This window comes from Adelges cooleyi, unplaced genomic scaffold, assembly GCF_023614345.1.
Source record: "Adelges cooleyi isolate 19-005CV unplaced genomic scaffold, UGA_ACOO_1.1 ACOO_flye_CR_arks_rails_tigmint_CR_PRNA_247, whole genome shotgun sequence".
In the NCBI taxonomy this organism is placed as follows: domain Eukaryota; kingdom Metazoa; phylum Arthropoda; class Insecta; order Hemiptera; family Adelgidae; genus Adelges; species Adelges cooleyi.
In genome coordinates, this window is record NW_026095912.1 from 9331081 (window position 1) to 9355693 (window position 24613).

General features: G+C 28.7%; 5 protein-coding genes across 8 annotated transcripts; 2 read left to right on the forward strand and 3 right to left on the reverse strand.

Moving 5' to 3' along the window:
* Positions 1-231: 231 nt before the first annotated feature.
* Positions 232-3807, forward strand: LOC126837155 (ribonucleoside-diphosphate reductase subunit M2 B-like). 3 transcript variants are annotated; one of them, XM_050570986.1, is made up of 8 exons: positions 232-401; positions 1425-1823; positions 1916-2017; positions 2086-2271; positions 2332-2567; positions 2640-2868; positions 3104-3322; positions 3390-3807. In XM_050570986.1, the coding sequence occupies exons 2-8, from the start codon at positions 1779-1781 to the stop codon at positions 3549-3551; spliced, it is 1179 nt and encodes a 392-aa protein (XP_050426943.1). In that variant the 5' UTR covers positions 232-401; positions 1425-1778; the 3' UTR covers positions 3552-3807. The 3 variants fall into 3 exon arrangements, with proteins under 3 accessions (XP_050426943.1, XP_050426944.1, XP_050426942.1); XM_050570987.1 differs by having other exon boundaries at positions 1492-1823; XM_050570985.1 differs by having other exon boundaries at positions 1665-1823.
* A 624-nt stretch (positions 3808-4431) lies between these two features.
* LOC126837154 (eukaryotic translation initiation factor 3 subunit C-like) lies at positions 4432-10451 on the reverse strand. Its single transcript, XM_050570984.1, has 15 exons — positions 10271-10451; positions 10089-10204; positions 8397-8529; positions 7947-8323; positions 7738-7868; positions 7528-7672; positions 7170-7432; positions 6656-6868; positions 6399-6552; positions 6109-6324; positions 5883-6023; positions 5655-5793; positions 5393-5586; positions 4711-5053; positions 4432-4640 (listed from the first exon to the last, which is right to left on the reverse strand). The coding sequence occupies exons 2-15, from the start codon at positions 10179-10181 to the stop codon at positions 4498-4500; spliced, it is 2685 nt and encodes an 894-aa protein (XP_050426941.1). The 5' UTR covers positions 10182-10204; positions 10271-10451; the 3' UTR covers positions 4432-4497.
* Positions 10452-11516: 1065 nt separating this feature from the next.
* Positions 11517-15216, reverse strand: LOC126836602 (sugar transporter SWEET1-like). The gene is made up of 6 exons (XM_050570159.1): positions 14691-15216; positions 14540-14617; positions 13758-13881; positions 12951-13109; positions 12729-12848; positions 11517-12643 (listed from the first exon to the last, which is right to left on the reverse strand). Exons 1-6 carry the CDS (start codon positions 14774-14776, stop codon positions 12539-12541), a joined length of 672 nt encoding a protein of 223 aa, XP_050426116.1. The 5' UTR covers positions 14777-15216; the 3' UTR covers positions 11517-12538.
* A 2964-nt stretch (positions 15217-18180) lies between these two features.
* Positions 18181-20912, forward strand: LOC126836579 (uncharacterized). The gene is made up of 2 exons (XM_050570120.1): positions 18181-18890; positions 20360-20912. The coding sequence occupies exons 1-2, from the start codon at positions 18786-18788 to the stop codon at positions 20828-20830; spliced, it is 576 nt and encodes a 191-aa protein (XP_050426077.1). The 5' UTR covers positions 18181-18785; the 3' UTR covers positions 20831-20912.
* A 478-nt stretch (positions 20913-21390) lies between these two features.
* Positions 21391-23781, reverse strand: LOC126836653 (uncharacterized). Of its 2 annotated transcripts, XM_050570241.1 has the most exons (5): positions 23566-23781; positions 22389-23156; positions 22187-22310; positions 21675-22087; positions 21391-21610 (listed from the first exon to the last, which is right to left on the reverse strand). In XM_050570241.1, exons 1-5 carry the CDS (start codon positions 23616-23618, stop codon positions 21586-21588), a joined length of 1383 nt encoding a protein of 460 aa, XP_050426198.1. In that variant the 5' UTR covers positions 23619-23781; the 3' UTR covers positions 21391-21585. The 2 variants fall into 2 exon arrangements, with proteins under 2 accessions (XP_050426198.1, XP_050426197.1); XM_050570240.1 differs by having other exon boundaries at positions 21391-22087.
* Between the last annotated feature and the right edge of the window lie 832 nt (positions 23782-24613).

Sequence of the window (24613 nt, forward strand, 5' to 3'; positions counted from 1 at the left end):
TCCCATAGAACGCCCAGCGTGCGGATTCAAATTGATAGGTACATTAGCAACTCGGGGTATCAATGTTCACAAAATGGACGTAAATGATTCTCATGAGAAATACATGGCGACCCGAAAACTCCGGCAGCCATTTCGCAGTCATAAAAAGTGCTGCACACCTAGTCTTTTTTCGTCATCTGGTCAACTTATCACGAGTTGTAATATTTGTTATTGTAATATTGTATACTAGTATCTACAGATAAAATGAAACGGGTTCATCACACAATTAATTAAATAATATTAATATATTTTAACAAATATTTTCTGCTATCCCCGATCCCGTGTGTTTAGACACCGCCGACCGGCACGACCACCCGTCTTGCACTAAAACCGGTTTCGGTTTTCTAGCTATCGGTTTTTTGGTATGAGATTATATTTTATACAACTGTTATAAATAATTATAAATCTTACACATATTTAACCCATTTCTGACCAATGGTGCGGATGCGTACCATAAAAATGTAATGTAAGAGTTTTCGTGAAAAAATTGACAAATTTCACTTTTTTAGAACCCTTGGCCGGAAATGGGTTAAGATATCTTTCTGTTTTAGTATTAAAATTATACTATAGATTTGTAGCTTTATTAGCAACTTTTTTTTTTAAATACAAAAGTCATAATGCAATCAAAACCAAGAATTTAATTACCAATGAAATAAAACTGTTTGCTATTAATTATTATAATCAACAAAAAATACATTTTTGAATAAATTTGTACAAATAAAACTAATGAAAAAAATGCATTCAATGATTGCATTGTGAACGGTGGTCTCATGAACATTTTATTAAATGGATCGAGCATTGAAACCAAATTGAGTTACCCAGATACAGAGACACATCACGTACAAAGTTGGACATGTGTTCCAATCTAATAATTTTACCCAAAGTCCCCAAACTAGATCGGTTTCTATCCTATCCGGTTTATATATTTTCTGTTAGTTTCTCTCTTATATCATATATTATTATAATGTACAATTTCATAGTTTTTCACTTATGCCGCAGATTAGATGTATCGAATATCTTATCTTATCTGTGGTTATACATTGTATGTCGGCGGCATAGACCTATTCAATATTAACCAAGTTAATGGGTCTATCATTAACGGCGATATGCGCGGTCCCAAGGTGGATTTATAAATCCACCTTGCGTGGTCCATTATATTATCGAGCCTAGTGGTGATCCAGAAGCATAATTAATTATAAAGAAGTTTTATGATTGAATAGTATGATAGTTTCGAAGGCATTCATTTTATGTAGGCGATCGATCCATTTGTTAATAAATTATAGAGATTAGATTTTTTTATCGCACCGACCACGTCGTATTGTGACATGACGTTGTCCTTTAATTTGGCGGCAAACCCTACTTAAACACCAATTTGTATTGTACAGGCGGAATGCGGATGGCATTATTATAATTTCAAGAACATAATGCAAACACTTTTTTCTCTTGTTATAGTAATAACTATAACTTGTCCAGTGTCCTGTCTTGTTGATTTCCTCTAGACAATATAGACAGATATAGTATGAACGTCCTCGTCAGCCGCAATTCGAAATTATTAGTCTAGTATAGACAATACACAAAGAAATAAAAATAATATTAAACTCGGACCGTTCTGATTGTCTTAATAGTCATACGTTGGTTGTGCTTCCTCTTACGACTTACACTTTATTTGCTCGGTTTCCAATACCTACTTATAAACGAAGTACATTTCAAAGGGGTTTTCTCGCGCCTTAGTAAACATAATGAACTCTGTTGTCAACAAGGAAAACGCCAATGATATCAAACAGGTAAATAAGGTTATTTAATTGTCTATACTCTATTTAATAAATTTAAAAAATAGTTACAAGAATTAATCCTGGTTGCTTCTTGTCTGTTGCAGCACGATTTACTTAAAAATAAAATTATTAAACCGTCTACTCAAGTGTTGAGCGAAGTACCTAGAAACATATTGTCTGCATTAAAATCACAAGAAAATGGACAGGTAGTGTATGCATGACATAATTATTGCTGTCCTAGTACAATACTATATGAATACGGTTTTTCGAGTAGACTATTTCAGATTTTTCGGAATCATTGGCAAAGTACAGAACAAAATGTGGTATTACAATTGAACCTTTATTAAAAGAAAATCCAAGACGATTTGTTATATTTCCTATTATATATGATGACATTTGGGCCATGTACAAAAAACAAGAAGCTTCTTTTTGGAATGTTGAAGAAGTCAATTTGAAATATGTAAAATAATTATTTCTAGATTCTTAAAATTATTTTAGTGATAATAATTTTGTGATTTAGGACCTTGATGACTGGGTAATGTTAACCGATGAAGAACGTCATTTTATTTCTCATGTGCTTGCATTTTTTGCTGCTTCTGATGGTATCGTGAATGAAAATCTTGTTGAACGATTCTCTCAAGAAGTTCAAGTGACTGAAGCTCGATGCTTTTATGGATTCCAAATAATGATGGAGAATATTCATTCAGAAATGTATAGTCTTTTAATTGATACCTATATTAAAGACCCAAAAGAAAAGTAATATATACATAATTATATATACAATTTTGTGAATAAACTATTTTTTATTTTTAATTATGTTATGTTCAGAGACTTTTTGTTTAATGCTATTGAAACTATGCCATGTGTAAAGAAGAAAGCAGACTGGGCTCTTAAGTGGATATGTGACAAACAAGCAACATTCGGAGAGCGACTAGTTGCATTTGCAGCTGTAGAAGGAATATTTTTTTCTGGAAGTTTTGCGGCTATTTTCTGGCTAAAAAAAAGAGGATTAATGCCTGGTTTAACATTTAGCAATGAATTAATCTCTAGAGATGAAGTAAATAATGTTATATAATACTTAATACTAATGAGTTTTATACAATATAACTTCATTAAACAACTACTATTCTTGATTCCCTAACATATGATTATAATATCAACATACATATAAATAATTGTGTAACCTAATTTTGATTTTAACCTTATCCCACTCCACACAATTTTTTGTATTGATCTATTAATACATACATTAAATTTAAATATTGTAATTGATATGGGTGATATTGTCTTAGGGCTTACATACAGATTTTGCGTGTCTGTTATTTAAACATTTGGTACAGAAACCGCCTCAAGATGTTATTATCCATATCATGAAAGAAGCCGTAACTATTGAACAAGATTTTTTGACAAGTGCATTACCAGTTAAAATGGTCGGAATGAATTGTGAAAAAATGGCAGCGTATATTGAATTTGTCGCTGATAGGTTATTGGCCGAATTGGGATGTCCTAAGGTAATCAAATAGATTTTATACTCTTGCAATATGTATTTTTAACTTACACATATTCATTATTGTGTAGATCTTCAAGTCGTCAAACCCGTTCCCATTTATGGATTTAATATCTCAACAAGGAAAAACCAATTTCTTTGAAAAAAGGGTTGGCGATTATCAAAAAGCATCGGTTGCGATTCCAGATAATTCTAATATGACAACAACTGGTATTACAAATGAAGACTTCTAAAATCTTAACTTATGTAATTTAATTATTGGTTATAACTTATAAAGTTTACGACAAAAAAAAAATGTATTTATTAACAGTTAAAAAAATAAATAATGAAAATATTAATGTTTTTTTATTAGATATACATTCACAGTCTAATCATAATATGATTTATATCATAACTTTTTTTCTATACATATATTTTAATAATGCTGATTGATGTACATTTCACATTTTTTATTTTTAACTTAGTTCACCCAAAATATTGTTAGTATCTGTAATAGCACTGTACATAGCCTTGCTATTATAGTTTTACATTTTTTGTAATACTCGTTATATTAAACTAAAATGTTTGATTAAATATAGTATTAAATATTTTTGCATATTGAGCTTATAAACTGCATGTATCAAATATATGTATGTGTCAAATTGCATTTATAAATTCTTTGAACACATTAAAATAAGAAAACCATTTAAAACCCCCATTAATATTTAAAAAAATGTAGGCTTTTATGGTTATTTAAAAGTTTAAATGCTTAAAATAGTTTTTCAAACAACCTGCTGTGTTAGTTTTACTCATATGATCTCATGAATGTAGCTTTAGGCCTTCAAAAATGGGTCCATTACAAATACATAAACGGGAGATGGAAATATTGTTTGCATATAATTTTTATTAAGATTGAACGACAAGGATTTAAACAACAAACCCAATAAAATCTTGTCAAGGTGATTCAAGATAATGTTGGTAACATCCAAAGGTCTTTATGGAAATGGTTTTATATCTTTTAGTTCAGACGCAATAAATACCCTTACAAGAACTCATCACTGACCGTTCTGGGTATTATTTCAACAGTTCTAGTTTTTTTTTTTTAATTTGATTTATAAAGAATAGACAAAAATGTAATGAGATTGAACTATTTAAGTTTTTATTAAATGACAGACAAATATTGTATCAAATATTAAATTATTAATTATTGTTATATGTTCCTCGATTATGATTATGGTTATGGTTATCTCTTCTCTGTCTGTTCCAATCTTGTCCTCCTTGGCGATTATAGTTCTGCCTGTATTGTCCCTGGTTTTGGTTACCACCTCTTGGGAAGAAGTTACCTATGCACAAAATAATAATGATGATAAGCATTTATAATCTTAAATGATAACTTTTTTTCATATCAGTTACCTTGCTTCATTTCGAAGATTCTTTCATTAGAATCTACAAAATTATTGACTTTGTCGGCCAATTGAAGAGCAAGTGATTGCAACCGGCTTGGTTCACTACGATGCATAACTACAGTCTGGGTAGGATCATCAAGAGACGCCATTAATTCTTCATTGATAATCATTTTCGAAATAATTGAGTGAGTTGAAGTTCTTGGAAGTTCGAACATCTCGGATAAAGTTTTCATTGAAATTGAATTATAGACGTGTGAATAAGTAAACAAGTATGTGCGTAAAGATTCCTCTTTAATTAATCGTTCCAACATATCTCTGACTCTATCACTTTCATAAAACAACTCCCAAACCTGAAAATGTATTGATAATTAAATCCTTTTACAGTTGTTGCCAATTAAGTTGGCACAGTGGCGGCCAAACTAGTATTTTTGCTCGACCATCCATTAAGGCTAAGATGCGCATGGTTTGGCGCGAAGGTTCTTTATTATTATGGTTGTTCTTTTTGTTATTACTATTATTTTAAAATGTATAAAAATAAACTATCAATTATGCTTCGTCAAGGCATAAAAGATATTAAAAAAAAACAACCCTCAGAGAACCCCTGGATTCGCATTTTCGCGTCACCACTGTGCCAAATTATCTGGTAACGACTGTAAATGTTTATTGTTTTATGGTTTATAAAAACCTACTTTAGCATTCATTTTTTCATTAATAATAAAATTGCGAGAGGCCGACCAATTTCCATTTCTCATTGCTTTACTTGCGGCAACTACATGTTCTCGCATCGACTCCGGAGGACCCACTAATGATTGCCTTTCACTCGATCGGAGTTGTTGATAGAATGTTTTAGATATCATACGTCTTCTTGCATCAAACTCATGTGCTAAAAATGGAGATTTTTGAATTACATTTAAACCAGATAGCTAATAACATGTATTAAACTATAATTACCGGCCATATATGGAATTTCAATAAGCATAGCTGACACCAGGTAAACGCACTCCAATAGTTCTAAATTGATGTGCATGTGGAACGGCATTTGCCTTTGTTTCTCAACTTTTTCTTGTTCTTTACTACGTTCATGTTGTCTCTGAAAATAACATATATAAAATAATAGCTTCACAGTAAAGTATTTAAATAGAGTTAATCTGAGTTATATTCATAGTAAATGATCTTTACTTGGGGTAGTAGTCCTTGAGCTAATAATTCTTTGACTTTACCAGTGGTCATTAAATCGACCAAACAATTATGTGCATCTTTTATGTTACCTTGACGGAACGCACACAACCCAATATGAGCCATTGTACGATTGTAAAGAATCTTGAATAAAAACATAAATTTCATTATTCAAAATAATTTAAACTGAATTATTCCAGAGCTAAACTATTATTTTGAAAATATTTACCTGAGTAGCAGGATCAGAATGCTGTATTGTTTCTTGCAAATGAGACATAAGTACCAAATCTCTAGCTTGGAACCAATTGTCATGAAGAGCATGATGGTATACATGACATAAGATCGCTCTAGTTCTCAAACGATCAGTCCCATCCTTATCATATATGTACTTGCATAAATTTTCCATAACTTGAACATTAGTTTTTAGAGATGGTAAAATTTCTCCCTATAAAAAAAAAATAAACATTACCATTTTTATTTCTTCTAATAAATAATATTTTTTAAAAATTTTAAATATACCTTTTTCTGTTTCAAAACCAAGGGGTCAAATTTGTAGTAGACATGATCAATTTTTCGCATATATATACGGCAGATATCTGACTCAATATTTTGATGTTCCAAAAACAACTGGACTTTATCAATGATATCACACACACGCTTTTCATCCTTAAGTCTAAATATTGTAACAAAAATATATTATACAAACATATTGTTTAGGTATAATAAATAGACTGACCAAATTCTATAATAATTTATTTACAAATATAATCACTAACCTCTGTACATAATCATTGCTATGAGGATCACATTCTTTTAGAAGTTTAGTAAACTCTTCGTCTAATCTTTCAACAATTGTAAGAACACAACCACGAATTTGGAAAGTAGGTTTATCTAAAATTTCTGCATCTTCAGCAATTGATTCGCCAATAAATATTGTTTCTTTAGCAGGAAGAATTATGTCCATAAGCTCAATTATACAATCCAATAACCTAGATAAATTTTATTAGTAACTATATGCTGTTATTAATATAATTTTAAGTACAGTTTAAATTAAATTATTATTAATTTTATTACTTTAAGATAGATTATTTGAGATTATAGATTGTTCTGACCAGTTTGGCTTAACATTTAACTATAGTTAAATCTATATTTTAAGGTTCGTTGAACTATACTTAATTGATAAGCTAAACTGGTGATAAACTTGTGATTTTTGAATAGAAGATTTGATCATTTATAATAGTTTTTTTTTTTAATATAAATGAAAAACAAAGCTATAAGTTGTCAGCATACTTGTTCCAAATTTCAGGTTTCATTGCATCAGAGACTTTGGGGTTGTAGTCAAAAATTGAAGAAATTATTGACATTTTAATTTTAATCCTTAATCCCAATCCCAAATTATGAGCCTCTGATATTAACAGCAGTTCATGAAGTAATTCAATTTGTTCTCTTCGGTCAGTACGTTTTTTTCCTCTTGCTGCAACTACTTCAGATAATTTACGCAAAACAGCTTCATGAGTGATTTCTGCATCTTTAGCAAACATTTTTGGCTTTTCCTATTAACAATGAAAATGTATACTTTAATTTCAGTACAGTAACTTTTAGTAAAGTATGAACAATAGTTAACCAGAGTATCATTTTGTTAATTTACCGAAGGAATAGCTACTCCTCTTCGGACTTTTTGCCATTCACTATCACTTTCATCATCATCTTCTCGTTTTTGTTTCTTTGGTTTTTCTTTCCTTTCTTTTCTTTCTTTCTTATCTTTCTTTTCATCATCATCTTTATCAGTTGATCTAAATAAAATGAAAAATAATTAAGACTAAATACGAGACTTTATTATAAAAAAATTAATATTTACTTTTTTAAAAATCGTTCTCTTATACTTTGATATTGACCTTCATCTTCACTACTCGAAGAAGAACTTTCAGAATCACTACCCCAATCAAAAGAATCATCACTGTCAGAATCAGCACCAGCTGCTTTGGGAGCCTAAAGACAATAATTAAAATAAATTAAGAAAATATGAACATTATGTGGAAAATAAAAAGATAATGGCATCATTAATACTTTAGGTATTTTTTCTTCAGTTTTTTTAAAAGAATCAGCGGGAGCTTCATCTGCACTTTCACTTTCATCAGAATCAGCGTCATCATCTTCTTTTGGGTCTTCTTCTTGATCAGGAAGATCGGGGTTTTCTCGGAATTTGGCTATTTCACTTTCAAAATCCTTAATATACTTCCTAAATTTTTGCCTCAACGAAGCTAAGCTTTTAGAATTATTTTTGGACAAGTTTTTACGTCCTTCGCGATCATCCCAAACATCATTTATAAAATCTTCCATTTCAACAAGGCAACGAACAAAAAAACGAGGGGCCACTCCATTTTCTTCTTTCAATATGACAGCATTAAAAGCTTTGGTATATGCCCGAATTAAATCTTCAAAACCTTTAAAATTTAAGGGCAAATAATAATATATTAATAAAAATGTTTTTAGTTACAATGGTTTATTAAAACTTACTTGTCAGCAAGCTACTCATATCTTTAATTTTCTTATGGTTTCTTATCTGCTTAATAGTCATGTTTAGATCTTCATAGCGTTTTTCTTTCAATGAACGAACAATACGTTTGGTATCTTCTTCATCATCGCTGAACTACATGAACAAATAAAACAGTTTAACAAAATATAATATTTATTAAGTTAAATTGTCATAAAATAATGTAGTAAAACCACATCAGACTAGATAAGAAATGCCTACTATGCAATTTGGCTTAAAAGACCCACCAAACAAAATAAAACAAATAAACTGAACTTAAAATTCTAAAAAAATCCATTGATTTTTAAAATAGGAATTTTGAAGGGGAAATGGTGAAATTTTTACATTTTTTACCTAATAAGTAACTTTTAAGTATAATTTCTAATTTATAGAGTTGCTACACAAAGAAACTGGTTCAGTGGTTTCAGAAATCGTTGGTTCAGACATATAAAAAAAAGAAAAGTTACATAATAACATACCATTATTTACACATTATAACTACATATATATAAATAAAATTTAAATCTACTATAGTACAATTTTAATTAAAATAGTTGATTTTTCATACATTAAAAAAAAAAAATTAAGATAGCCATTTTAAAGAACAGCTTTTTCTGACAATTTTGACTAATTGATAATCAGTTTTGAGAAACTTCTATAAATGTTATGATCAAGCTATTTTCTTAACTGAGGACGAAACAGCTTCCATAGCCTGCAGATGTAGGGAGTCCACTAAAATAGTAGTCATACTGTAATATTCGCACACATGTTCCTATCACGTCGCTGACGTCTTGCTAAGACTGGATTGTAAAGAGGGCATCTCGCGCAATGATAATTCTCGAAGTTCAAATATCTATAGCTTTTGAACTAGAGGCGTCTGCGAATTTCTGACTTTAGATTTGTCATCAGTATAAATGACATAACAAGATGACAAAAAAACTGTAAAGTAAAGGCAAAGTGCAATTGTTTCAAATGACCTACCTCTAAGAAAAGGAGAATGGTTTATAATTAAGGATTTATACTCCCGTTTTTTTTTTAGAAAATATTGGTTTTTTGCTACAAGTAATTGGTTATATTAGATTCCTCAGAAGAAATTTACTTTTCAAGCAATTTTTTTTTACAGTATCAGTGTTTTTTTTGTACGCTAATTACAAATTTGAAGTAAAAATTCAGCAGGCTTCTATAGTTCAAAATGTCTAGTCATGGAAAAATGCGGTAATCAGCCATCAGCGACATGATAGCTACACACTAGTAGTTGTGCACTACTACAGAAAAAAAACGTTAATGGCTTAAATAATGATTTTATATACCCAGCGCTCATTACAGTACTTGTTAGAAAGGAAAAAATGCCTACAAAAAAATCCCTTTTAACTCTCTGAAAATGAGATTAAAATTGACTTTTCATATTCTTAATATCTATTAAAAAGTTTAACCTGATATTGTACTGCAAACAGTCACTGTCCTAACATTTTTTTTTTTAATGTTTATACATTTACAATAGGATTTAACTATGTAAACTTATTTTAAGGGATTCCTTATGCCCGTGTTAATTATGTGTTGTACTAATTGAATAGTGAACAAGTGTTTGGCATTTTGTTTATTGGTATCAATGCTAGTACATATACTTATACTTTTACTTAAAAAAACATATTTATAAGTTCAACATTTTTACATACCGTGAAGTTAGCAGTAGGCTGGCGTATAACTTGTTCTTCTTCGGACGAGCTATCAGACTCGGAATCTGAGCCGGTGGCAAAAAATCTACTCATTTTGTATGTCTCTTTCAGAAAAGCTGCAAATTTATGCACAACTGTGTTATCATATAATTTATTCAAACATTTTAGTTAAATTGTATTACCTAAAACTGTATGCTGAAAACGTGGCGTAAATCCTCAAGTACAAAAAACCGACAAATTTACGGCTAGCTCGAGTACTAAAAGCCAAAAGGGCAGCAGCAGGCAACTGAAAAATGGAAATTGGAATAAGAGTTGCTACTACGGCGATAAGCAAAAACACACCACGCCATGTGACGTGTGTACAACTTCAGACTTTTACTAAACATGTTGACATAAAAAATAACAGGTATGTGAGCAAATTGTGATAACCTCAAAATTGATTCCGGTGTTTTCGAGCAGCTGTGATTTTCTTACGGGAGAACATTGACGGCCATGTTGTAAAGATTCATAACCTAAGTTACCAACGACATTAGACACACCTGTTCATTTTGCCATGATTAATATAATTTAACTAGGCGCTTTATGGAAATTGATAAACTAATTTTTAAAAACCATTTGAATTTTTAATGTTACAAGTATTAGTCGCATATAAACCTATTAGAGTGTGAACCACATACCTATCGTTTTTTGTAATATTATTTATGTGACAATCGTAAATCACTATGAAGATAACACACAGACTTATGAGAGGGTGCGAGGAGGTGTTGGCAACGGGCGCCAAAATTTAAAAAGACTCAAAATGGCATGTATTTGTACAGTAGTAACTGTAATGCTATATATAAGTATAAATTTATAAAGCAATAACACTTAGCTTATATATGAGCCTATATATTTATATATACATATACTATTTTATAATATTATTAATATATATAAATTTATCAAGAAAAATAACATGAAAAAGGGCTCATATATAAGCTAAGTGTTATTGCTTTATAAATTTATAACAGCATCATAAGACTGTTAAATATTTCATAAGACACTTATTTTACGAAAAATAATTACAAGCCTATAATTTTTATTGTGTGGTTGACATTTAACTTGATAGATTTTTTATATTAAGGCTTACTATAAATGAGTCAATACTTTATTTTAGCTGTTGTTTTTTAATCCAAGAATTAGTTTTTTCAACAAACAAACATACAGATTTTTGAACCAACGAGTGCCAAACTACAAAACACCATTTTAAGTTTGGAATTTATCAGACTATACAATTTATTGTGAAGATGTAAATTCCAAACATCTCCAATTAGACCAGTTAAAATTATGTTCCCTGTTCACACATTTTACCAATTCCAATAAACACAATTTAATATAAAATTGAATCATTTAATTAAATACTTTATTATATTTTATTAAAGAGGTACTCATGGAGACATTTATTTGTAACAGGTCATATTTCAATTAAACTAAACTAAAAAGACAACAACTATAACCATCGAGATCATACACAAGTTAAGTTAGTTGCTGGGAAAGTTATATAAAAATTCAAAGGTATTACTTGAAATTAATAATGATTTTCTTTAAATTATTAATGATGAATTATATCATATATATATAACAGCACATTTATATTTTTCAAGGTACAATAGTAATAATAAATGAAATTTGGACAAAAAAATAAACAATTTAAATTTATATCTTAATACAATAATAATAGTTAATAAACTATTTCACAACACAGAGATTCAATATAGATCACTTAACAAATATTAAAAGTCAATCATGTGTTCCACAAAAAGTATTACTAAATACTTGGTATTTTTGGTAACCACTACAACAGTATATATAAAATAACAATAAATAAGGTGCTAAGAAAAATAAATGAAAATTCAATCACAATGAGTCACTTGGTTAAAATAATATTAGAGGTTGCTTAATTAAAAATCATATTAAAACTTAACTTATGTCATTAATATTAAGATCCAAACCAGCAGCAAAAGCAGTATATAGTTAATACTATACCTTTTTTTTTTTAATTTTTATTTTTAAGAATACTGAAATGATTTATATTTTCATAATTTTTAAGATCTATGAAACATAAACTAATGTAACAATTAACAATAGAAAGTATAGTTTATTACTAAGTTTATAACACTTATAAAATTAATATGATAATTTTTTATTACATAGGTGATGGTTTTCTTTTAGTGTAATATTAACATAATCATATGCATTTCTCAACTTTGAAATAGGAAGGTGATCATTATTCATGTAGATCTTGTGAATTTTTAGGAGCCAAATTTTGGTTATTTCTTATTAGTAGATTATATCACAAAATTAACTTATATTATATAATTGGTGGGCTACAGTAGAGGTAGTAGTGTAGTACACAAGTTCAACAGTTGTCATATATTTTAGCTGTTGTTAATATATATGATATGTGCGTTTTAAGCATCCATCAACTTGCAATTTAAATCAGTTGGTCTTCTTGGATACTTAATGAGCAGTAATAATTGTACAACTGAAAGTGCACAGCCTACAGCATTAGGATACTGATAACAAAAACATATTTTTTATTATTTTAAGGTTATCTAATGGCATTTTGGGGTAATATTATTTCATACTCTATATACATACCATAATAAACTTGTCACGCAATATTCTTCCATAAACTAACCATTGTGTTGAAACTAAAAATGTCATAACTATCAACGGCATAGGCAAAGATTCACTATTTCGTACTCTAATAACATGTACCTAAAAATTACCATATACATTTGAAACAATTTAACTATTAATCGTTTTTTAGTTGTTATTCATTCTCAGAAAAATAGTTGGCCAGAAATAATTATAACTCACTAAATTTGACAGTGGTGCAGCGAAAAATAACATTGTCATAATACAGGATGCCAATCCAACACGATAAATAGCATTTTCAACTACCTGTTCCGTTTGGACATCTGTGTACACCAATAAAATTACTATCATAGCCAATAACATCAAGTTTACCACATGGTTCTATGAAAGAAAAAAAAGGTTAAACAATTTATTAATCTGACATAGAAAATGTTTAAATGCTATAAAAAATATGCAATAAACAGTTAGGCTTATAGGTTTATGGCAATGTGTGACATATGCAGTTTATATTTAATAACTATCATAAACAGGTTATAGATAGCAAGTTAAGTTTTAAAAAATTAATTAACACCAATAAAAAATTGCCAAAATATGCACCATTTGAGTATCAAATAATACAGCTAAAACCTTGTTTACTAGATAACCAAACTCAAAATTTTTACACAGCGTATGTTGGTGTTGTTTATCTTGTATGTCGTTGCATACAACATATATAATTGTTGACAGATAAATTGGCACAGCGGCAGTTTCTATTTTTTTTTTTTTATTAATGAAATCTGTAAAAAAAATTTGCAACAAAAAAAAATCTACCGCAGAATATTTGATTGTAAAAAAATAACATATCATTTTTTAAAATTGTTAGTTTGTTAATCTATTTGGTAAATAACATTAAACCACTGGTTTTCGCGTTATCGCTCCACCTCTTAACTTATCTGGAAACGACTGTAACACAATAAGTTAAAATTTGGAGTTTGGCTTGCTAGTTTGAAAGAATCTTAAATCTAAAAAATAAATAAGAAATATACACACCTTTTTTGATGAATATTTAAAGTATATACTCGTGTACATAAGAAATAATAAACAGCCAAATGTATTAACAAAAATTAATGTTCCATTAGTTTTTAATATTCCATAATACAACCATAAGGAACATCTAAAAAAATAATAATAATAATTTTATATATATCCACATTAGTAAATCCGAAAATCAGCAAAATGGAATTTCAATCCACGAAAGCTTTAACGAATTCATAAGGTATATACAGTTATGCGAAAAAAACAAGGTCCCTCAAAAATTTTAACATTGAAATAACAACCAGTTTAAATATAAGAAGAAAGATGTAAAACTTGAATATGTAAGAAATAATTTTTTTATTAGGCATCAAAATATGTAATGGCTATTTTTATGTAAATTAATTTTAAGTACCTCGTTAAAATATTTAACTAGTTAAACATAACTACTATGCATAACTATACTATTAAAGTGTTATTTTATATCCTTTTTTACTAGTATACCGGCTGGTTAAAAAAAAATGTTAATAGGCTAATCACAGGTCACTATTTAAAGCTTAAGAAACTACTCAGCAGATTACTTGAACATTTATACAACCATACATTAGTTTTCAATAATAGAAGTAATTTATGTTGTGTTAAAAACTATGTTATTGTTTTATTATATATTTTAGTCAAATTATATATGATAACTTTTACAATGAAATTAGATGATAACAACTATTTAATTTTAACTACTAATCAATCTTAATAAATAAACCATTATTCAGTTGAAGTATACAAAATTTAACTTGTCTTACGAAAGAAATCCAGTCACGAAAGGGAATACTGATTCGTTGATAACTTTTCCTTTTTTCATAAAGTTCAAACAAATTAAACTGAAACATAATATACAAATGCTTAGTTTTGTAAATCAACATTAAATTCAACGACAGTATATATTGGACTTACAATCCGGACAAGAATTGAACATACGTTGATGCCGCTGCTGTAATAGACAGCGTATACTCATAGTCAGCATAATGATATGATGGCATTCTAAATTAGTGGTGAAGCTACGAATACCAGTGTTAGAAACTCAGAGATTCACAGGCAAAAAATATTTCAAACATGAACCACGTCATAATTGTGTGATGACAGTAGAACAACAAATGACTGAAGTCAAGAGTTTTGTTGTTACGGCAAGCATTGCTATTACAAAAGTAATATTGTGTGCACGGTATTATGATTTGTCGTTATAAAATTGTATAGTTGTTACAAATGAGTAATGAAGATTGACAGCGATGATGTTATGTTATTATAATTATGTATAATAATAATATTTTATTAGCTAATAACTGCTACGTGTAGAGAACGTTGCTTGCCGTCGTCACAAATTGACTATTGTGAGTATTGAGTAAATAGTAATGAGTATTGTCAAACAATAAATATTTAACACGACGCTTATCACAGTGAACTGATAAAATCACAATTTTAGAAGAGGGTTTTCTACCAATGTTACTAATTTCCACTATATCTAATAATTATTTGTCATTTAGGTAAAGTGGTGTTTGGAAAAATTGGATGTTTGATAAGCTATCAGGAGGAAATATTTACATTTGTAAATTTATTACAATTGACTAAAGAGTTAGGACTGAAACAATTAACACATTTTTACCCGTGATACTATTTCCTACAACAATAATAATTATACCAAAAAAAAAATTGACATTAGCATAATATGACTTATGTATATTTTTCCAAGTATCAACTAGTAAAATTAAATACTGTAATAACTGACTATTAGTAAATATTATCGTAATAATTTTATTAAGCACCATATTTTCCAATGAACATTTAATCTTATCGTTTATCATAATAATATTCTAATTATTATTATTGAATTATCATAAATTAATTTTTAATACTAATAATAATCTAGGTATTATTGTATTATACACGATATATTTTACGAACCATAGATAATGTGATGGAAACAAACGAGACCCGTCTGGCATGTCTTTATCTTGTAAATCCTATAAGCAGACCCAGACAGGGAAGATTTCGGCCACGGACCAACTTTGAACTATTTTTATTTAACGTCAGAATTAACATGCTGCTCCAAATGCGTTCTTTAAATACGCTATCTGTTATAATATAATACAGGCAATAGCTATTTATCTTTAGGAACAGTGACGTATTTAAGGGAGAGGGTGTACTGCACCAAGAGATTTAAGCAGCACACTTATAAGACTTAGAAGATATGTGAAAGGTAATTCAGACAGAGAATAAACAAGTTTTATAGTAATGTTTAATTAACACTTTTAAACACAATAATAACTCAAGACAATACTTATAATAGTGACACAGAGTATCAATTAGATCACTGAATATACTAATTAAGTACTGAGGTGTCTAGCTTAATAACTATTGCCCTTTTATATTAAACTAAACAATGGTTAGTCCTACTACTACTCAATAATAATAACAATAGTCAATAACGATAACGCGTGATTGGGCTATTGGCCAACACGCGTGGCTACAAACAAGTAAAAGTATTACAACATCTATATGGCAATAATAATAAGACTAATAATAACAAACAATAGTATTGGGATTATTACAAGGGCCACAGAGACGATTGCCCATAGAAAAGAGTTTAGCACTGCACGTATAAAAGAAGAGGCACTCTTTGCAAGTTTTTTCTTTACCTCTTATGTATAATATATTAAATAATATGGTATGGTTTAACTATATGATAACTGGTACACTACCTATTTAATAAACAGGGTGAGGTTAGGAACGCAAACATTGTTGGGGGTGCTAATATCACAATAATGGTGCCCTCAACCCCTCAAATTGAGATTTCGGGTTTCTTATACAAATTTACAAGAGGTATCGATTTGATATTAATAAAGTTAATAAATATACATCATGATAATTAATTATTTAATAATTAATATATTAAATAGTTGTATAATAATAATTTTTCTTTATTTATCATTATAGCCATTATACATTCTAACGAACCCAATAAACTGAATTATGAAGAATAAAAAAAAAAATACTTCAGTATGAAAATAGAAGATAAATAATTAGCAAACCAAATTTAAAAAGCACATTTCAAAACCAATAATTTTTCAGTTGTACATGGAAACTTATTAAAACAAACAGTAATATGTTTGTTTGTCACAAATCTTCTTTTTGACTATATAGTCCATTTATTATTGGCATTAAACTAGGTATGCATTTAGTTATTGATGTTGGCTTGTTTACAAGCTTTAAATCGTATAGAAAAACTATTGATGAAAAAATTAAACTTTTGAGTTATTAATTTATTACTATATTTGTATTATAACCAACATAATTTGTTTTATTATATGTATACTTTTAATAAAATAATTAAGAAAGAACTATTATCTCCACATAACCTTAGCCTACGGAAACAATCATTATATGTATTGTTTATATAATATTGTAATTTGTAATAAAGAAATTAATATTTGAAAACCCTTAACCATAAAAATAATAATTTCTTTATTATTCTATATAACTATTATTAGTTGCTAAAGTTTTTTCCAGATATAAATATTATATTTATCTTTTAAAATGATAATAAATAAAATCTATTTTTCTATCTATAATGTACTTGTTAACTGATCGGTAATCGGTATTATATGAACGTTATGGCAATTTAGAATGATTGTGCTTTTCGACTTATTTAGAATATATATATATATATTAAAACCTCTATTAATTTTTCTTTGTAACCGAGAAAATAACTGTTAATAAGAATCTTGGAAATGAACCTTTCGAGGGTACCTACCTCTTCCTAAATATATTTCCCCCTTTCCCAAAATATATTAGGGTAGCAATTTTTGTATCAAAATAATGTCATAGTTTTTGGACTGTATCAATGTAGTGACAGATATTATATTGTAGCTAATTGTTACAGATTAAGTTGTGCGGTTCTGCAACTAAATACTTTTTTCATGTTTTATAGGTATTTGTATATTTTATCCTTTCAGGCAAGGAAATATTTTTTAAATGTAAAGCAAACATTACAACATTGTTCTTACAAATGTATGACAGAATAATGTTTTATTATATTTTTGAAACAAATAATATTTTTATAAGTTACGTTTTAAAAATATTTTCATCTAAAATAAAATGTTTACTTTCAAAAGTTTTATTAAAATTTTGTTTTTGTTTTTATGATACGTTTACATTGTAAAATTAATTTACAAATCTATAGTAATAAAATGTACAATAAAATAATAGGTAATATTTTATTATTCATGGTTTTATACAAAACATTAAAAAAATATTTGTATGATTATCAATTATCATATGAAACCACGGTAATACCAGTTAAATATAATCTCGTTCACGGCCATAGAAGACTGTGATAATATCAGCTATGATAATAATAATTACGTAGATAACAACTAAAGTTTTTTATTTTCAATGGCAATTATCATTAGTTTTATGAACTCGGTGTCGGTTTTTGATAACACGATCGGGGACAATGTCATTATTTGTCATCAATTATTATTTATTACCGAATACCGAATTACCTACAAGTTGAAAAAACCTCCTGAAGTTACGTCCTGTCCCCTACACGCAAGTCGCAATATTTAATCATTTTAATTTTCAAAGTTGGTTCCTCATTTCTGTCAATGAACGATATAGACATGCCTTTTTTTTAGCGTTTTTTTTTTTTTGTAAACGCTGCACTTCAGTAAGTAATTGCCAAACGTATCGCCGTGTAAGTACGTGGCGGCGGCCTACAATTATAGACATCACTGTCGCTACTGTATTTCTCCGACCTGTACCCATAAATGGTATTACGAGTAGTACGAAAGACCTTCAAGTGAACTTAGTAAAAAAACAATTGTCTTACAATTTTAATATTTTCTTTTAATATTTCGCGTCAGTGTTGTTAGATTTTTGTAATTTTCGTGATTCTCCAACTCACCAATGCTGTTTTTGAAAAATTAACTACATTTTCGAAACTATTCAGTAGCATGTAGATTTTGACTACAGTAGGGAATTAAAACCACAACAATGACCAGTAGAAAACGTATAGTGTTGAAGCCATTGTCGCTGACGAGTTCACAAAGCCGAATTCAACAATCTACACGTGATAGCTTTGAAGATCGGGACCAACAGGTGTGTATAATATGCATTACTTAATATTTATATAACCATATATAAATGGTATCTGTTAAGGTCCAAGTCTTAAAATAACTATATGTAAAAAATAAGAACGCGAGTCAAGAAATTAGTTTATGAACGATCCCTTATACTAAACAAATAATTTATCATTACCAGCAAGTATACTGTAATATTAATTACACGATTAAGCATACCTATTTTAAAAGAAATACTTTATTATAATCGTATAAATATATACAGCGTTATTTTCAAATTTGCACGATAAAACAAAATTAAGAGCAAATGACCTTGACCAAAACCATTTAGTTTTATTATACTACTTTTTGGGTTACATATTTTTTTTTACTTGAAACATTAATTGGGGAAGATAACTTTTGAGATCCAAATGGTAGCCTATTAAAATTTCTAACTAGTGTATAATTATTAACTAGATGAGCTATTTAAAAAAAAAAAATATTGGTACTAAAACAAAACATTAACTTTTAATTGAGTGAGCTACGGTTATTTAAACATTTAAAAAATTTATATTTTATTAATCCAAGATATTTAAAATAAACCTAAATAGTTCTATAATAACATTTGCATTTGGACCTTTGCATAGTCAATAGTCATGGTGTCGTGGCCAAAAACACTAGTAAAAATACTTCTAAACACTAGCCATGGTTACAATCTCAGTCCCCTGGCAGGCAACCGTCTGGAGAAAGAAATGGCCATCTGACTGAGCATCAACTTATGTTAATCAAGAATTGCCAAACTGACATATGGGTCGTAAACAGAAAAAAAAAATAGTTAATGATTTCTTTTATCACATCTTGTAAACAATAATTATGCACCCAAGTATAGTTAATTTCGTCGATTGACATCTTATTGACTTACCCTAAGTCTTTACTTTCATCCAATTTTATGTGCACTTGGCAGGGAATTTATATTTATATGAACCTATTATTCTTATAATAATTCACTATTTATGTTTTTTTACAGATACTTTAAGTATAATTGAATACTTTTTCTTCCCTTTGGAAAAAAAAAAAGACTTTTTCTTTTAGTTATGTTATTTACATTAAAAGTTATTGACGATAAAAAGTTTGGACTGTTATTATCTGTGCATACTTGGTAGCACATCTCTCCTAGCCAATAACATTTAATACGATAAACTCAATTTTTTTTTTTTATACATGATATGATAATATGATTGTATATCAAATATAGTATTACTTTATATTCCTACCACAAATTGCCTAATACTTAAAAATTTGTTGATTATAATATATCATCTGGGAACGGGTAGGTTAAATATTTTCCAGTTTGAAATGTTTATTTACATTTTATTTAAAAGTTATATAACACAAACCATGACCATAGGTCATAGCACTCTTTCGTTTTTCACACAATTCATTCATGCTAAGCTTAGCAATTGTTTCAGGCCTACATGATGTTTTTTTTAACTGTATTTTCTTTTTTAGATACAAAAACCCTCAACATCGTTACCATATAGTGGGGAAAAAAAAAGAGTGTTACTCCATCAAGAAATACTTCAACCAAAGGTGCCAATAATACAACGTAGCAGAGTGCCTGTACCTTTCCCAATGAATAGCAGTAACCTATCAGACACTGATTCAGATGATTCTAATGATGATGCATTTGTGGATAAAAATGTATCAAAACCAAAAAAAAATAATACTAAATTTTATTATAAAACTGCAATATTTTTATGCTGGCTAGCTGTTCAATACTGGATGTTCGCAGTAGCTGGTTTTGGTGCTGTATTTTTTGCTTGCTCTGCACTTGTTGCAATTTATTTAAACACATCAAACTCGCATGGGAAAAAAAACATACTGAGTGCTTATTCAGTGTTTAATCCACAATGTACTCCAATTCAAGGTTCAGCTGATCCCAAACAGTTGGAACGTGAATTAATATTTGGCGGACTATAGCCAAAATATTTTTTTATACTATTATTTTGTTATTGCGATTTATTATTTATGTACTAATTATTAATTAAATGTTTATAAGCAATTATTGTTATTAAATTGTTTAAACTATTGAAACAAACATAAAAAATATTATTAAAATAATTTTATATTACTTGTTGGTGAATCTGTGAATATTTAAGACTGAAATTTTAAAACTTATTATTATGTAATTAATTTTGTTTATAAACGCTTTATTAAATATCTTAATATATGATATAAACCAAGTAATTTTTTTTTAATTTCAGTAAAAATATATTAATTAACAGTAGTAATTCTGTAGACTATTTTTTTTATTTGTATATTATATAATAAGTAATTTTAAAAATGTATATTCAGCAATACAGTTAAAACATTCTCTATAAAATTTAACATAATTATCAATTGAATATTTGTGCACTAAATGTATTTTATAAAATAATATAATAATATTATCCCAATAATCAACAAAACTTAAAGCAAAATATATTAGATTTCAATTAATAAAATTAATTGAAAATTAAAAAATAACAGTTTTGCACACATTTAAATTATTATTAACAAAAATTTACAATAAAAAATAGCTATTTAAAAAAAATATGACAAGACTTAAAAGAGTTTTTTTAAATCGGGAAGTTTTGGTGTTATGCATTACGTCATTCTAAGCATGGCAAATAATATTTATACTCTCTCTGTTTGCTGGAAGACAACTCATTCATGTGTTGACATTTGATAAGACTTCATGGCACGCATATAATATTTAAACTAAAATTAAAACTCAGTATGAGTGAAAACGTTCAAGAAACAATTACTAACAAAAATGTTGTACCTGGCTAAAACAACAGGAAGCGAGGAAAGTATAGGTCCGTAAGTGCGACTATTTTCATGAAGACGTGCCAATGGAATAAATTTGCACCGATATGATGTTGTTTTAGTAACTATAGTGCCTGTTGCTGGATTTTTAACAGTTAAAGATTTTGTAAGTGGCGTCCTCAAAAGAAATTGGCTTTCAAAAATTTTAGCTGCATCTGGGACAGCATACACTCGTTTTCGTTCAAATGGATGTTTACTTATGTGTGTTGGTTTATAAGGATAATACCAATTATGATAAGTTTTGTCATTACCGTATAACTCTTCCTGAGATTTCTTGTCTTGGGTACGATACCATTTCCCCAGTAACACTGGTTGATCAATTGAACATGGGCCACTTGGTAATGAGGACATTGCTAATGACCCAACCCTCTGGATTAATAAATATTATAATATAACTTAGACTATAAACTATAACAGTTAATTACTTATTTTATGAACTATTCATAACAGCTCAATTTGATTATTTACCAATGATTGGGTTCCAACAATATTTTCAACAGCTGTTGCATACCACTTCCAGTCATCATTACAGGAACAATAATTTGGATCATCTGCGTCTGTGCTGTAATCATCTATAAAATGCCCACCTGGCCTGAGTACAAACACATGTAAATAATTATTATACAATTTCAATTATTGTTTTATATAATTATATATATGCTGTACATACAGTTTGTATGTAATCACAGTGGAAGATGAACATTTTGCTATATTTGAGTATTTCCCAAGACTTGATGTTGAAGCTTCCAAGGGCATCATAGCCACTGTAGTTTGACACTTTTGAATTAATAGGATATGCAACGAGCGATTGCTGTGTGCCAATAACACAGCGTCCGTAGTACACCGACAATGTGAAGGCCTTCGATGACTTTTTCTACTAAGTATGTCGTGTTGTTGCAGATGCAGTGCCATTTCGGTATTGCTTTGTGGTAATTCATTGTTTATTGTACTACAACCCATTTCTACTATTTGACTTTCTGTAATTGCACATTTCACAACATTTCTGTCTTCTACTGACTTTGTAGTAGTCAGGTGTCTCCTACGATCTCTCTTTTGAACTTTGCAATCACAATCACTCATCCCAAATGAATGTGATTTATGTTGAGTTACTGTCATATGATGTGCATGACGCACAGTTGGAGACGTTGTACGGCGACTACGACGGCTACTACTGCGACGGGTAGTACGAGATGATGACGACGATGAAGAAGGAGTGGATTTGACAGTGGATAGTGACCAAACCGAAGAAGTGGTAGATGAACTGTTGCTGTCTGGACTATACAATCTATCATAGGTGTATGAGTATTGTTGTTGTCTGTAGTTCTTATGACCCTTACCACCACATCTGATTAACGAATTCTGATCACAAACTTTAGGATGCTGAAATTCAGTTAACGTTGGGGTAGCTGGATATATGACAAATCTTGATAGCGGATACCTATAATATTATAATGTTACACAATTTTTGTTGGTACTAAAATAATTTTTTCTTTCAAGATTGAAATGTTAGATTTGTTTTGGCAAATTAAAAAACGCATTTATTATCTACTGTACTTGGGCCAATTGGCGTACATTTAAATAAGGAAAAAGAAATTTTGAAACGTATGTGAAATGAATAAGGTTTAGAATTTAGATACAATAGGGGAATGACGCCTATAGCAGGAATACTGAGAGAATAGATAGATATGGTTTGGACATGTTAGAAAAAAGAAGAAAATAAAATAGTAAAATGGGAAGTGTTTTAAGATCAGGTGTAGAGAGAGAGGATTTGGTTGGCGAAATCGATAAATATAAAAAAAATCTATGTAGGTACACGCAATAAAATATTTTTCATAAATAATACTTACGCTATTATATCAGGCTTTGGAAATACAGACTTTTGATTGAGCACAGGAATCATATCGATAAATTTCGTAAAATCAGATATGATTACTCTTTTACATTTTTTAAAATTTACTTCAATTATTGCGTATGTATAAAAATTAAAGCCCAATGCTAGAATAATTTCTAGAAGAAGAAGGAAACTAAAATGAATCAGAAGTAGTCTGTATTTTAAGGTTGAAATTACCAAATCCAACTTATTAAAAAGATAACAAAGATGAAAAACTTCATCGTTGATATAGGTAATATAATTATCTTTATTTATATTTCAGATTCGTTGTTCACCGATGGATTTAAAAATAATGGACGACATCGTTTAAAATATCTAATAATATAAAAGGTATCCGAATTATGACACATATTATACATATACCCTATAATAATAGGATAAAAATTATATCCTACACAACGTACTGAGCATACTTATTATACAATTTATAGAATGATAAAAAATAGGTTTGTCTTGAAAAAAAATTATAAGCATTTTTGGCGGTTTTTTTTATAAACCTTAAATTTATCAATAAAATGTATTCCATGTCAATTGTCAATCTAAAAATATTTTATTAAAACTATTAAACTGGATTCTTTCCATTCATTTTAAAACATATTCATTGTTCTTAAATTACGTATAGCTTTTAAAAAAAATTATGTAACGTATTTATTATAAGCTTACCTATTTTACTTAAATTAGATTTTATGTATTATAATTATAGTGGAATTCATGCAGAGAATATACATGTATTCAGCTTCCTCAATGGATAGTTTTCTAGGAATACCTTTGTACATCTTACAACAGTATAATATGTACCTATTCACCGTTGACTATCCATAACTCGTCCATTTATTTATTTATATTCTTTTTATGTACATTAAGACTAATATTTTATAATTATAAGTAGGTATACTTTATATAATAAAGAGAACAGTTTGAAAAATCTGGAAAAATAGTACAAATCAATACAACCAAATGTGCCTATAAAGATGTATTACTTGGTTAAGAACATTGGTTGACTA

Coding starts and splice junctions, on each gene's coding strand:
- LOC126837154 (XM_050570984.1), bottom strand. CDS start 10,181: ATGAGTAGATTTTTTGCCACCGGCTCAGATTCCGAGTCTGATAGCTCG. Junction 8,530..10,088: donor AGCCTACTGCTAACTTCACG/GTATGTAAAAAT, acceptor TTGTTCATGTAG/TTCAGCGATGATGAAGAAGA. Junction 6,325..6,398: donor TGGTTTTGAAACAGAAAAAG/GTATATTTAAAA, acceptor TTTTTTTTATAG/GGAGAAATTTTACCATCTCT.
- LOC126836602 (XM_050570159.1), bottom strand. CDS start 14,776: ATGCCATCATATCATTATGCTGACTATGAGTATACGCTGTCTATTACA. Junction 14,618..14,690: donor GTTCAATTCTTGTCCGGATT/GTAAGTCCAATA, acceptor ATTATGTTTCAG/TTTAATTTGTTTGAACTTTA. Junction 13,882..14,539: donor TTCGTGACTGGATTTCTTTC/GTAAGACAAGTT, acceptor TTATTTTTTTAG/ATGTTCCTTATGGTTGTATT.
- LOC126836579 (XM_050570120.1), top strand. CDS start 18,786: ATGACCAGTAGAAAACGTATAGTGTTGAAGCCATTGTCGCTGACGAGT. Junction 18,891..20,359: donor TTGAAGATCGGGACCAACAG/GTGTGTATAATA, acceptor TTTCTTTTTTAG/ATACAAAAACCCTCAACATC.
- LOC126836653 (XM_050570240.1), bottom strand. CDS start 23,618: ATGATTCCTGTGCTCAATCAAAAGTCTGTATTTCCAAAGCCTGATATA. Junction 23,157..23,565: donor CCAAAGCCTGATATAATAGC/GTAAGTATTATT, acceptor ATAATATTATAG/GTATCCGCTATCAAGATTTG. Junction 22,311..22,388: donor ACTGTGATTACATACAAACT/GTATGTACAGCA, acceptor GTTTGTACTCAG/GCCAGGTGGGCATTTTATAG.
- LOC126837155 (XM_050570986.1), top strand. CDS start 1,779: ATGAACTCTGTTGTCAACAAGGAAAACGCCAATGATATCAAACAG. Junction 2,018..2,085: donor AATCACAAGAAAATGGACAG/GTAGTGTATGCA, acceptor TTTTTCGAGTAG/ACTATTTCAGATTTTTCGGA. Junction 2,272..2,331: donor AAGAAGTCAATTTGAAATAT/GTAAAATAATTA, acceptor TTTGTGATTTAG/GACCTTGATGACTGGGTAAT.